Raw genomic sequence first — 14,578 nt, forward strand, 5'->3', positions numbered from 1 at the left:
AATTACTCAAAAAATTGAGATTCAAGCAAAAATGTTTAACTTTTGTGAAATATCGACACTGTCCCATATATAAACATAGCAAATTTCCCCGGTTCTCACGGTAATCTTTGGGCATTTCACTGTTTAAAAATAGGGGAAAATTTTTAATCTTTGGGCATTTCACTGTTCAAAAACAGAGGAAAATTCAAAATTTTCCCCTGCCCCACGGTCGCCCAGATTTTCGGTGATTGTAGTGCTTTCCGACAACCGCAAATGGCAAAAAACGTTAACATATTTTTCATCATCTTGTTTGAATCAAGTTATTGTTCATATTATTTGAGATTTGAGTGAGATTTTACGGTTTGAAACTTTAGGGTTTCGATTTTGAACAATGCTTGAAATGTTTTGATTCTTGGTTATTTTCATTGAATTAGTCGAGGGGTTTTGTGTTATAGTCTATATAGATTTTATTTGTGTTGAAATTGGAGGTCGAAACGACGAATTTTTGGCCTAAAAATCCTTCCGAAGCGATTGGCAGTTCAATCATGAGAATAGTGTTTCCCACGGTCAAACGATTTCTCCCACAGTCAGGAGGGATTGACCATAGGTTAGGGGGGTTAATTAGCATTTTCAAAACATTAGAGAGCTGTGTGAGAGTCCTCACTCCACGATAGGCTTTTCTGAAATTTCCCACGTGACAGCGGGCTATTGCCGTGTATACCATGGGTTGGGGGGAAATTTGCTTTTTTGAAACTGTAAGGTTGCTAAAAGATTAGAAAATTACTAAGGGGCCAGAGAGAAATATTGGACCTGTTTGTAGGAATTTCTTTAGGGGGTACATTGAAATTTTTCTTATCTAGGTTTTCTCAACATGTAGTTTTTGAATTTTATATCTATTTTTTATGTTTTAGGGTTTTTCCATATATAGTTTTTGAGTTTGAGATTCGGTTTTTCGAATTTTGTGTTTTTTGGGATATTTTACGTTGTAATGACGTAATTTCAACTAAATATTTCGATTTTTTTGTTTATAGGATATATTAATTCGTATTTTTGAATTTTAATTTGTTTTTCTGAATTTTGCTTTTTATGATATATTGATTTGTATTTTTCAAATGTTCGAATGATTTTTCGATTAGTGACATTCTTACATATTTCAACTAATAGAGTTCAAATTTTAGTTTCATTTTTTAAAATTTTAAAGTTTTATAATATATCGATTCGTATTTTCCAGATTTTCAAAGAATTTTTCGATTGTTACTATTTTAGGGTATTTCAACGTATAGAATTTGAATTTCAGTTCCGTGTTTTCGAGTTTTACCGTTTCAGGATATATCAACTCGTATTTTTTATATTTCCGAAGAATTTTTCAATTATTGCCATTTTAGAGTATTGCAATGTATAGAATTCGAATTTCAATTCCGTTTTTTTCTAGTTTTACCGTTTTAGGATATATCGACTTTTATTTTTCATAATTCTGAAGAATTTTTTTATTGTTACCAATCTAAGGTATTTCAACATATAGAATTCGAATTTATTTTCGTTTTTTAAAATTTTACTGTTTTATGATATATCGACTTGTATTTTCCAAATTTCTAAAGAATTTTTCGATTGTTGTCATTTTAGGGTATTTCAATGTATAGAATTCGAATTTCAGTTCCGTTTTTTTTTATGTTTACCGTTTTGGGATATATCGACTCATATTTTTCATATTTCCGAAAAAATTTTCATTTGTTGCCAGTTTAGGGTATTTCAATGTATAGAATTCAAATTTCAGTTTTATTTTTTTGAATTTCATCATTTTAAGATATATCGACTTGTATTTTCCAGATTTTTGAAGAATTTTTTGAGTATTGACATTTTAAGGTATTTCAATGTATAGAATTTGAATTTCAGTTCCGTTTTTTTTAATTTCATCGTTTTAAGATATATCGACTCGTATTTTCTAGATTTCTGAAGAATTTTTTGATTATTGATATTTTGAGGTATTTCAAAGTATAGAATTTGAATTACAGTTCTGTTTTTTTATTTTCACCATTTTAAGATACCAAAATCTTACTTTTTACCTTTTTTCATCTAAGTATATGCGTATGTGTATGATGTACTTTATCTGTCATTATGTATAGATATGTATTTGATTTTATTTTTTAAATAACTTGTCACGGAAATAATTATTTCTAATTTGAATGATGTTACTATCAAACATTAGATGAAATAAAGAAATACTCAAACAACTCATTCTAACAAATATAAAATTAAAAAATTATTTGCAACAAAGTTATTACATCACATATCAATACAATTACATATTTGAAACAATAATAAAAACATATCGGTTACATATAACTGAAGTACAACAATGATGAACCATATAACTAACAAAACTGATTCCACTGCATGTCAAGATCTTGTCCCTTTGCTTTTTTTAGATGAACGCTGTGGGGCAGAGCTTGGCACGGGTGTTGGGCTTTTACATTGGGTTCGTACGTGTCCTGATTCATGGCAACGACTACAAATCCTCAGTGTCACATTTTCTCCCTACGAAGGACATCAATTTTTGTTGGAGGGACGACCTAGACGATGAGTATCGAGGACGGGGGTAGAATAACCATTCCTTCTGGTGAGTGCAACCAATCAGATTGGTTTCCAAGATGATTGACAGGTTCCTGATATATTGCATGGTAGATATCAGTCCGAAAGAATGAATGAATCCATGCATTGACATTCGTGAGCCTCAAATGTCATGCAACGGTGATGGCATGCTTACACGAAATATGTGAAAGCTGAAACTTTCTACATGTGCAGGACATGTACATGTGAAAGCTGAAACGTGTAGACTTTGCTAAACGACTGCTAATCTTCTCCTCTGCCCAAGGGGTGACAAAGTTAGGACATTCGTCTGTAATTTGAAAAAATATTAACAACACATTTGGTAATATCTAAAACTAAGGTGAAAAAGTACATGAGAAAAAACTTTTAATTAATAACGATTTGATACTTACTTGCATGGTTTCTCCTCTCGTAAAACCATCGTTGCATGGTATCCCGAATGAACTCCAAGAGCATTGTGATGGGTAGGCCTCGTGCATGTCTGACAAGGGCATTAAATGACTCAGCAATGTTAGTGGTCATGATGTTGTAACAATGTCTCGAAAAGTATGCTCTACTCCAACATTCAAATCCGAAATCACGTAGATAAACTCCAGCTCGAGGGTTCATTGAGTCGAGAGATTGCATCATCGCCCCAAATTTTGATTTTGTGTATGTTTTTGTCGCTTTCCAATATGCCCCCGCAACCTGTAAGATGGAAAAAAATTATGAGAATTGATTATAATCAAAATATATGAAAAGGATAAACAAAATTTGAATTTAATTATTTATTTAAAAACTATACATTTAAATCTCGTTTATACTTTGCCCGCACATTACACAGAAGATGATGACAACAACATCCATGGTAGACATCTGGAAAGACTTCAGCCATTGTCGAGATTTATTTTTTTAACTAAAAAATAAAAAATAATTTAATTTAAATTTATTAAATTAATATTGAATATAATTTAAATTTAATTTGAATTTAATTAAAATTATTATTTAAATTTATAACTTAGATATGTGATTTAAATTTATAATTTATTGATAAAGTAATATCATTTAATAATTATTTAATATAATTTAAATTAAATCAAATTTTTTATAATTTAAATTTGATTTAATTTTTAAATTAATCAAATATATTAATTTAAACTTAATTTACATTCAAAATAAAAAAATTTCAAATCAATATAAATACTTTTGCGGTGGAACCCGCTCAGTACGGATCCAACTCTAAGAAAATGCCAAGTCAATGAGGCTGTCAGATTGCTGCAATCTGTAAGGGAAATAGGAAATAGAAAAAGCCACTCAATTTAGTGCAAAGAAATATATAAGAGAGAAGCTATAGATTTAGTAAACGTATCTTTGATACAACTTTTTTTTGGTAGAAGATTGTGATATAATTTTTAATTATTAAAAATATATATGATTTTTTAAAATTATTATGTGTTAATTATATTTTTTATTATTTTATTTTTTAAAAAATATATTATATATTATATATAATATAAAAAATTAAATTTTTAATATACGATATAATATATAATTTAACTATTATAGTTTAAATTTTTTAAAATCATTCATATATATGTGTATGTATAAAATTTAATAAAATTAATTGAATTATATTTTTTAAATATAATATAAATATGTAAAATAAATATAAAATATATATTTAAAAATAAAAAAATTATTCACTTAATTGTTTATTAAAAAATTCAATCAAATATAATTTTTATATATATTAAAAAGTTATAATTTATTATTTAATTCGATTTAAAAATTATTTAAACTGTAATTTAAAAATTTTTTAATTTAAACTAAATTATAATTTTTAAACAATTAATTTAATTTTACGATTTAAAGTAAATTATACACAACTCTATTTGTCTTTTTTTCAACTTTAACATAAAAGTTCCCGCCATCATCCTTTTTTGAATAAATTCTTCGCTTCAGTGTTGCATAATGGAAGATAATGAAGTGTACTTTTTTGAATAAATAAATCACTCCGTCACATCATATATTGCCACGTCAGATTTTATCTCAAAAATGTAGTGGCATTAGTTCTTCTTAAAAATATTAATCCTCAGTAGCTTTCACCACTACCCATTTACAGCTTGAGGCTGCGGACTGAGAATCGGGCATATTTACTTCTCTTGAACACTTATCATTATTGTTCATGACGTTGGAGGTTTCAGAGATGGACAACTATCGGATAAACTGCTCACTTGCATACAAATACGGTGATGGATCAACTATTTTTGTGGCAACAAAGACAAAAAAGCTATTGGATATGTACGGGATCAGAAGTCTACTACTATTGAGTCTTGGAGCACAAACCATTCTTACCATCTTCGGCAATCGTAGAAGGTACCGTTTAAGATATCTGACCCGATTTTTCCTTTGGTTGTCCTACTTGACGGCAAGTCCGGTGGTAACATTGGCATTGGGCAAGCTTTTAGGAATTAATGCTGAGGCTTTTGATGTGAAAGGAAATCAGCTAGTGCGTAGCGAATTCTTTGACGAATATCTCTACTACGCAGTTTGGTTTGCACCATTCCTTTTGCTGCAAATTGGTAGCCCTAATGTTATTTCTTACTCCGTTGAGGATAATAAGTTAAAGTTTAGGCAACTTATTGGGCTAACCACCCAGGTCGCCATCTCACTTTGGATCTTTTTTAGATTACTTGGATATTGGTTTGACATAAGCAGTATACTTTTGTATGTAGCTGGAATAGTTAAAGTTGCAGAGAGACTCCGAGCTCTCTGGTCAATAAGTATTACTGAAAATGTCGTGATAGCTAGTTTTGCAAAAAATGATATTAGAAGAGAAGAAACCTCACTTGAGTCTAGCTCATTTTCCAATTATTCTCACGATCTGTTTCTGCTTGTGAAGGCTTATCAACGCTTTGATCGATTAAAGCCTTATCTTGAGAATTGGCTAGGCCATCCTTCATCAGTTTATCTTTCTTCGATGAGTGTAGAAGACTGTCCTCCTAAGGATGTTTTTAGAATCACAGAATTTGAGCTTAGCTTTATGTATGATGTGCTCTACACGAAGGCGTCCATTAGCTATTCCAACAAAAAATTATGGGGTCGCATCATTTTCTTTCTTGCTCTAGCTTTGCTTTTGGTGATATTAACTATATTTTTGTTTGTTGGGTCAGATTTTCCAGGTGTAGATGACATAATTCTTTTACTTTGTTTATTAGGAGTAACTGTACTTGAAATTTATGAGATGAAGGAGTTTTTGTTCTCAGATTGGGTAGTACTTCAAATGAGGAAACAAAATAGGAGCACATTTATCAGCAGATCCATATCGAGAATTGTTCCAAAAATTCCAAGAAAGAATCATAGGTGGTCTCATTGCATAGATCAATTCAACTTACTAAGCTATTGTCTTTATGAAGATACTACAAAGCTTGGCGGGTTGATTAGAAGAATTTTCAAGGTCAAGGGCTACTACAAGGAGTACAAGAAGTATTGTGTCAAGAAAGACAATCCAGTACCTGAAGAGTTGAAGAAGCTGATACTGGAGCAAATTCTGGAGGTAAGAGCTCAAAGAGGCTGGCAATCTTTCTCTAAAAGGGGGGAAGGGGCTCTTGAAAGATGTAACTGTCTCCAAGATTTGGAATGGAGTATTCAAACAGATTTTGATACCCCAGCAAAGAAGCAAACAAATTTCGGCAAAGCCATTATTATATGGCACATTGCCACCACAGTTTGCTACTATTTAGATGATGGTGCATCAGAAAGTACCTTAAATCATCCCTTATGTGAAATGAGCAAACTTTTATCAGATTATATGACGTATCTTTTGGGCATGATTCCTGATATGTTATCTATTGTTACTGGTGACCTTCTCTTTCAGGGTGCTTGTGCTCAAGTCGATGAATTTTTTAAGGCAAAACAATCAAAGGATGAAGCGACATTGTGCGGGAATTTACTAGTTGAAACTTGTTTCCAAGGAATTCCCAATAACAATGTGTTTACATCAGATTGGAATGTATTGCTTCAGGTGCAAAAATTGGCAAAAATATTGCAAGAGAGGGACGACAAATGGAGTATTATAAGTAGTGTCTGGGTGGAAATGTTGTTTTATGCTGCGATTAATTGTCCTTGGACTCTCCATGCGGAGCAACTTAGGAAAGGTGGAGAATTGCTCACTCATATTTGGCTTCTGCTTGAGCATGAGAAAGATCAGCCCCATGATTTGTCCCTTGAATTGTAATATGTGGTTTAAGAGAGTTGTATGTCAACATTTTATTATGTGCGTGAGTATGGTGTTAGAGTGGATGTTCTAAAGTCAATTATCTTGTTGATTCATTAATATTGATTTGTATTTGAGTCATGTTTATTTCACATTTTTTAAATTAGATGAATGTCTATGGTAGAACTGTCTCATGGGAATCAATGTATATCAATGATTATAAGAACCTTATGTGTACACATGATAGTCATTTTGAAAATGTTTGTACTCTCAGTAATATTTTGACCTATGACACAAATAATATAATTAAGATTATCGTAATGTTGAGTAACTATACTAAAAAATAGTGATAAGTCTAATATGTTAAGATTACTCATTGACACTCTGATGTAACATATAGGTGGTATGTTGAATAAACATGTTCATTGGACAGATCTACCAAAAAGGTTTAATATGGATATTAACTCTAGTATTTATGAAACACATCCTCTGATAAACAACAATACATGTAATCTTTTGATTTGAGGTTATTAAACTATTTTACACATAAATCAATATAATTTGACATCAATCCAATGTAGTTCATAAGAAATAATGATCATAATGGTGGTAATTAGCTATACTGAGAGATATATGAAAACTATATTAAATCAATAAATGAATTATTACTCTTAGATATGAGATTATATATTTCTGTTAAGCCTACTCACAAATATCAATGTCCACTTAAATTTGTGATCACAATAAAATTAGGTTGTTATTCAACTTAATATTATCCATGAAAACACCCACTATTGTGTTATACTATATTGTTACCCATTTAAGCTAGATTATAAAAAGAACAACAAATAGCGAAAAAAGATATTCGGATTTTTAAATTATCACAAGAGATCAATAATACCCTTCATAAAGGGTGTAAATGTTATTCCATATGAGTGGAATTATACTCTCAGATTTTCTTATTGAATGAACCAAGTTTTTTTCAGTTCCTTTTTTTTTTCTTTTGGCCAAGGGGAGACCTCAGCGATTTTGTCATTGTTTACCAATTAAAATCTAAGTTTCGATTTTAAGAAGTTATAATGGATGCAAATCTCTTTTTAGTATTTATGTTTAGTTTTGAACATAGAACGAGAAATGAATGAATTTCTCAGTAAAATGTCTCTTAAATGAGACAAAAGCAACAGTTCCATGAGTGATCATTTTAATTTTGTAAAAATGGCAATAAAATGTCTAATAGTATGGATATTGATATACAATTCTAACCCTTTTTTTTTTCTGTTCACTATTGCTTAAAATTTCCTAAATGTGATGAATCAAGCTTAAAATCATTCAAATTTAGCAAGCTTAAAATATGTACAAGAAATAATCAAACTACATGCCAAAATAAATGTGATGAATGAAAATATTGATAGCAACAAACAAACATCTCTCCTAACAGCAGTAAGAAACTCCTAAAAATTAGGTTAAATGACTCTAAATTCCAATCAATGAAATAAGAGACAATCTAAACACCAAGATTAAAGATTAAAAAATAATCATTTAGTGATAAATAAGACATTTTGTCATGCGACTCATTAAATAACCTATACCAGGAAGATAAAATTCATACGATTTCTTACACAAAAATTAAAATAACCAAAAATAGTTAATAAAATTTGTAGAGTTATAGATTTCACTTAAGTGCACATCACTGGTTAACGGAATCGAATTGAAAGAAACAGGCTAATGAAGGTAGTCTGAAGGACGCAGACTGGAATGAGAGTGGGTCTAACATTTACTTACTAGAAGATTTTGAATTTTAAGGGTAGGCCTAGGTGCTGGTTCTGCCACAGCATGAATAATAAAGCCATATTTTTATTCTATTTTCATTGAATTACAAACCTCCCATATATTCTATTACATTGATGAGAAACAAATTTTGTGTTTGAGTATACTACGTTAATTTGAATAGGTTTCAAGAATTAATTTGATTTTAAGCCTTGAAAGTGTATAGGCCAAACTTTGAAACAAGGAGGTTAATGATACAGAAAAAAACTAGGAGGTTTTATGGCAATTTGCTATGTAAACTTAAACGTATAAATTGGGAATGTATGTGAGAATATTGTAAGCTAAGGGGTCAAACAAATTTGTTATATTGATGTTTAACCATAGAACTGGGATTTCATGCTAGAAAGTTTGGTATATATGTGCTAAACTTTAAATATGGGGTATTGTTAGATATAAAAGCTGGGGGGTTTTCTGTTATTTTCATTTATGGCAGTACAAAGTTTAATTTGGGGGTGCATATGTAATAATTATAAGCTCAAAGGCAAAAAAAATTGTTATACTAATGTTTAACCCTAGACTCGAGATTTCATGCTTGTCATACTTTAAATATGAGGGGTAAATTGATAAATATAAAAGCCATAGGGCTTTTATAAATTTTCTATGTCATGCTAGGAAGTTTAATTTGATGGTGCATACGTAAATATTATAAGCTAAGGAGGCTTAAAATTTTTTTTTTGTACTGATGTATAACCCTAAACACGAGAGCTCACAAGAAAAAGTTTTGCCTATATGCCAAATTTTACATATGAGGGTAACTTGATAGAAATAGAATATATACTTTTATTGTAATTATCCTTTATAGCACTAGTTAGATTAATTTAGGGGAGTATATGTAACTTTTAAAAACTAAGAGGGCAAAACTTGTGTTACCGAGGGAAATTATGATAAAACCCCGTAGATTATATATATATACTTAACAACCCACCCACTTAGTAGATATCAAATATTAGCATTCCAATATAAAATTTAGCGGGAACACTATATTTCATGAAAATATTTAGTTTTTATATTTTGCACCTACACCCTTGAAAACACTATTGAAAACCCCTTATAGTCTTAAACCTTGCACTTAGCTTCCAAATTGAAGTTCCATGTTTCATGTTTGAAATTTGGCTTATACACTAAACTTCTAGAAAATGTCTTCAGCTCATCAAAATTTCGTAATCTTGTCTATAATTTTAATGATACAATTTATTAAATAAAAAAAAAAAGTAAGTATAGAAATGCTTATCTAGATTAAGCTATATTTCCTACTTGAATTTGTGTTGTTTGTGTGAAATTTGTGTATGATCTTCCATGTTAAAAGAAAATGACAATTAAGATTGAAGAATTTTATAGTTATTGTTGTAACTTTAGGAATAGATGCGCCAATTGAGTTAGGTTGGCCCAAAGCACAAGTTAAAGTATAGGAAAAAGGCCCGATATGGAAGGGTCTAACACACTAATGTAGCAGGTCAGGCATAGGCCTAAGCAATAAACCCATGGGTCAAGCCAACATGACTTGTTACTATTGAGGGTTTTAAAAAAGAAATTATATTTGAAGGGCAGGAACCATTCAAATTAATTTTTTTCTTATATAAACCCAACACCTGTCCCTCCTTCCTTTTACAAATTTCATTATTCTCTCACAAATCTCAATCTCTCAATCTTTCTTTATTTTTAATCTCATTTTCTCTAATCAACTCTTATTCTAAAACTATCTAAATTCACAAACAATAATTTTTTGTATTTATAATTTCGTTTTCATTTCACTTTTGCTAATAAAAAACATTTAACAAATAAATTCATGGTTAAATATATTCAATCTATTTGACTATTATCATGTTAGTGCTAATGACATTATTGATAATGCATAATATAGAACATGTGGAACACTAACTGGTGAAAGTGATACAAACACAAACTCAATAAAGAGAAAAAGAAAGCAAAAGTTAATGATGTGGGATCACTTCGATCAAATATAGGAAATGATCAAAGGAAAAGTAATTCACCGAGTAGTATGTAAATAGTGCAGTTCATGTTTAACATGTACAAGTGACACAGGACATCTTTGCCAACATATTACTGATTATAGTAAAAAATGTTTGTATTAGGAAAGATGTTTGTATGTTGCTATCAATATTTTTATTCATCATTTTTATTTTAATAAAATTATATGTATTTAATTTTAATTACCCAATTAAATACTTAGATGATACGTGACTTGTTAAGTGTGTATTTAAAATTGAGTGCACATAACATTATTTTTTTTATTTTGGTATGTAGTTTGACTATTTCTCATACATATTGTGTATTATAAACTAACGTCACAGAACTTCTATAGATGGATTTGTGATTGAACATTAAATTCTATCAAGATTAGATTTGAAAGCTTCTTGCCCTTCTGGTTCATTTTGCTTTTGCTGGATATTTGGATTGTTCAATGCTCTCTATATTTCATTTGGTAGCTTACATTCAAAGGAAAAAAAAAAGGAACAATTTTTTTGTGTGTGATTATGTTATAAGAAATAAAAACTTTTACACCCTTTTTTTTTTGCAAAATCTTTGCATGTTAATCATTTGTGTAACAATTTTTTTATTATTAACCATTATCGTTATTTTTAAGTTCCATTTTAGCTAAACTCTCGCAAATTTTTTGAATTATTATAGCCAGGAAAATTGTAAGCAATAGTAAATGGAATAAAAGTTAGTATAGTGTATTAATATCTATTCGATTAGGCGATTTTATTTGATATTTCCACAAAATTAAAAATATTAGTCATGGAACTCCTTTTTTTTTTTTGGGAAATTAATTAAAATAAACAAAAATATGTCCGTTTATACGTTTTTAGGCCAACATAAAAAAGTTTCACCAAATTAAGCAAACATTAATTTTTTTACTCATTTTACCCTTATGTTGAAAAACCAAGTAAAATCCAAAGTGAAACACTTTGAAAATTACTTTTACCGAAAACATAAAAGAGAAGGCCGAAATCAGAAATTTGAAAATACAGAGCAAGAATCATTGGCGAATATCCTAAAAGTAGTAAAAGCAGCAAAATATATAGAAGCGACAATATATCAACAATGACTTCACAAGTTAGTTAACATTTGTATTTATTTATTTGGTTTATGTAATCTTTATCAATCGGGTGTAAATAATCTATTGTGGGTATGGTTTAATGTTGGGATGCTATTGATTGGATGGAAAAAATATTTTTTCTAAGAATGTGCGTCGATTTAGGGTGGTTACGATGGTGGCTAGGGATTTTACAGTGAAACCCTAAATCTACCGAATTATGTATATGGATGTTTTTGAATGTTTCAAATGATATAAAATGATGTAGTTTCGATGTTAATAGATGTCTGGAAGTGTAGCCTTCGAGAGACAAAAGTGTGCAAATTTATAGCGTCGCGCAAACTGTACAAATCACTCTAACCACACAAACACTGTTCAACTACGCAAATACTGTTCAAATAATGCAAACTGCACAAATCGCTCTAACTGCGTTAACACTATTCAACCCGCGCAGAACCTGTTCACCTACGTAAACACTATTCAAATAACGCAAACTGCACAAATCGCTCTAACTGCGTTAACACTATTCAACCCACGCAAAACACTGTTCACCTACGCAAACACTGTTCAAATCATGCAAACTATGCAAATCGCTCTAATCGCGCTAACACTGTTCACCTACGCAAACATTGTTCAAATCACGCAAACTGCTTGCAAAGTCACGCAAAATCATGTTCACAGACTGTGATATCTGCTTTGTAACTATTTAAATCTAAACTTTGTTGAATGAAACTCATAACATTTCATTTTAAACGTGTTTTCTCAGAAATTTTCAATTAATAATCAAGTGATAATTAATAATTAGAAATTTCTCATAACATCTGCACAAAAAAGAAATATAAAAGAGATAAGTAACAACGCAAACACGCAAAACGCAAACCACGCAGTTTACCAGAAATGTACTGCGATTTTCGTTTTTACTTAGATTTGAGTAACAAAACTATTGAATGCACAAATATAAAAATTTATAAAAAGATTCAAGCACTCAGAGGTGTTGATTACAGTTTTTAACTTTTTATCTCTAGAAAAGTTATTAGCTTTACAGTTTTTCGAATACAAATTGCTAATTATATAAAGGAAACGCAAAAGAAACTTGATATATAATGATGATGAATGACACAAAGAGCACAGATAAAATGTGTTGTCGTTGGAGTGTTGATAGAAGAAGAGCGTTGAGAGAGGAGCTGATGGTGAAATAAGATAAAAATTACCTAAGTAAATTAGTTATATGAAATGAGAAGGGGGTATTATTGGAATAAAAATATTGGTTTGTTTATAAAAGTAAAAACTACTATAATTGGCCTAAAAATGTATAAACAGACAAATTTTTGCTTATTTTAATTAATTTAGTTTACCATAAATGTACTGTGATTTTCGTTTTTACTTAGATTTGAGTAACAAAACTATTAAATGCACAAATGTAAATATTTATAAAAAGATTCAAGCACTCAGAGGTGTTGATTACAGTTTTTAACTTTTTATCTCTAAAAAAGTTATTAGCTTTACAGTTTTCCGAATACAAATTGCTAATTATATAAAGGAAACGCAAAAGAAACTTGATATATGATGATGATGAATGACACAGAGAGCACAGATAAAATGTGTTATCGTTGGAGTGTTGATAGAAGAAGAGCGTTGAGAGGGGAGATGATGGTGAAATAAGATAAAAATTACATAAGTAAATTAGTTATATGAAATGAGAAGGGGGTATTATTGGAATAAAAATATTGGTTTGTTTATAAAAGTAAAAACTACTATAATTGGCCTAAAAACGTATAAATAGACAAATTTTTGCTTATTTTAATTAATTTCCCTTTTTTTTGGGGGTGTAATTAGTCATGGAGCTGTTGCTTCTATCTCATTTAAGAGATTTCGATGAGAAATTCATTTTCATTTCCTGTTGTATGTTCAAAACTAAGCACAAGTTTAAAAAAATTTGATATTTTATATATAAGTAAATTTCTTAAAATTGAGAGTTAGGTGATTGGTAAACAATGGCAAAGCCAATAAAACCTCTCTTGGCAGGAAAACTTGGTTCCACCACGTGTACAACCCCCATACAACCATATACAATGGTGAATCCAATATTTTTGTTGAGAGGAGGCCTCCAAATGGGGGTAGTTAAAACACCTCTTAGTTTGATTTCAATTTGAATAAAAAATAGTTGATTTGAGTTTAAAACAAGTTCATCGAGCCAATATTATTGGTGAATTAAGTTTGATTTGAATAAAAAATTATTCACTTTAATTTAGCTCAAGTTTGGATCAAATTTATAGCTTTATGACTTAAATTAGTTATTCGAATTTATAGCTCATCGGTAAAACGATATCGTTTTATTTAAATAATAAGCAAAACCACTTATTTGAGTCATGAATTCGAACTAAACTGAGCCACAAATTCGAACCACTAATTCAAACTATGAATTCAAGATAAATCAAGCTATGAATCAAGTCATGAATTCAAACCACAAATTCAAGTTATAAATTCGAATTGAACTCGTGTTGAATTGAGTCAAATACCTTTTAACTTAAGTTTAACTCAATTTAAAAAACGAGTCAAATATTTTAACTTGAATTCAAATTAAACAAATTCAAATCAAATTGAACTAAATTAAGCTAGCTTTCGAGACCGAATTGGTGCAGTTTGGGTTCAACCTTACCTTCATGGCTCTATCATTGTTTATTAATCAAGTAATGAAAACTTAAAAAATAAAAAACATCAATCCTTGAGTAAAGGAGAGAATGTAAAAGAAATATAAAGAGAACAAAAAAATCACATGAATCTAACAATTTAATTAAATCAAATATAATCAAAAGTGTTTATATCAATAACAATCCACAAAAAATATTCACTAGACAATTTGTCAATTAATTTTTGGGTTTATAACTTCAAATTCAATTGTTAAAGCAAAA

General features: G+C 29.8%; 1 protein-coding gene across 1 annotated transcript; it reads left to right on the forward strand.

Annotated features, from left to right (window-relative positions):
- Positions 1-4,750: 4,750 nt before the first annotated feature.
- LOC123194931 lies at positions 4,751-6,802 on the forward strand. The gene has a single exon (XM_044608438.1). The coding sequence runs from the start codon at positions 4,751-4,753 to the stop codon at positions 6,800-6,802; it is 2,052 nt and encodes a 683-aa protein (XP_044464373.1).
- The last annotated feature ends 7,776 nt before the right edge of the window (positions 6,803-14,578 follow it).

Source organism: Mangifera indica, chromosome 13 (genome assembly GCF_011075055.1).
Source record: "Mangifera indica cultivar Alphonso chromosome 13, CATAS_Mindica_2.1, whole genome shotgun sequence".
Classification (NCBI taxonomy): domain Eukaryota; kingdom Viridiplantae; phylum Streptophyta; class Magnoliopsida; order Sapindales; family Anacardiaceae; genus Mangifera; species Mangifera indica.

Excerpts from the sequence above, each read along its gene's own strand:
- LOC123194931 (XM_044608438.1), top strand. The coding sequence starts at position 4,751 with ATGACGTTGGAGGTTTCAGAGATGGACAACTATCGGATAAACTGCTCA.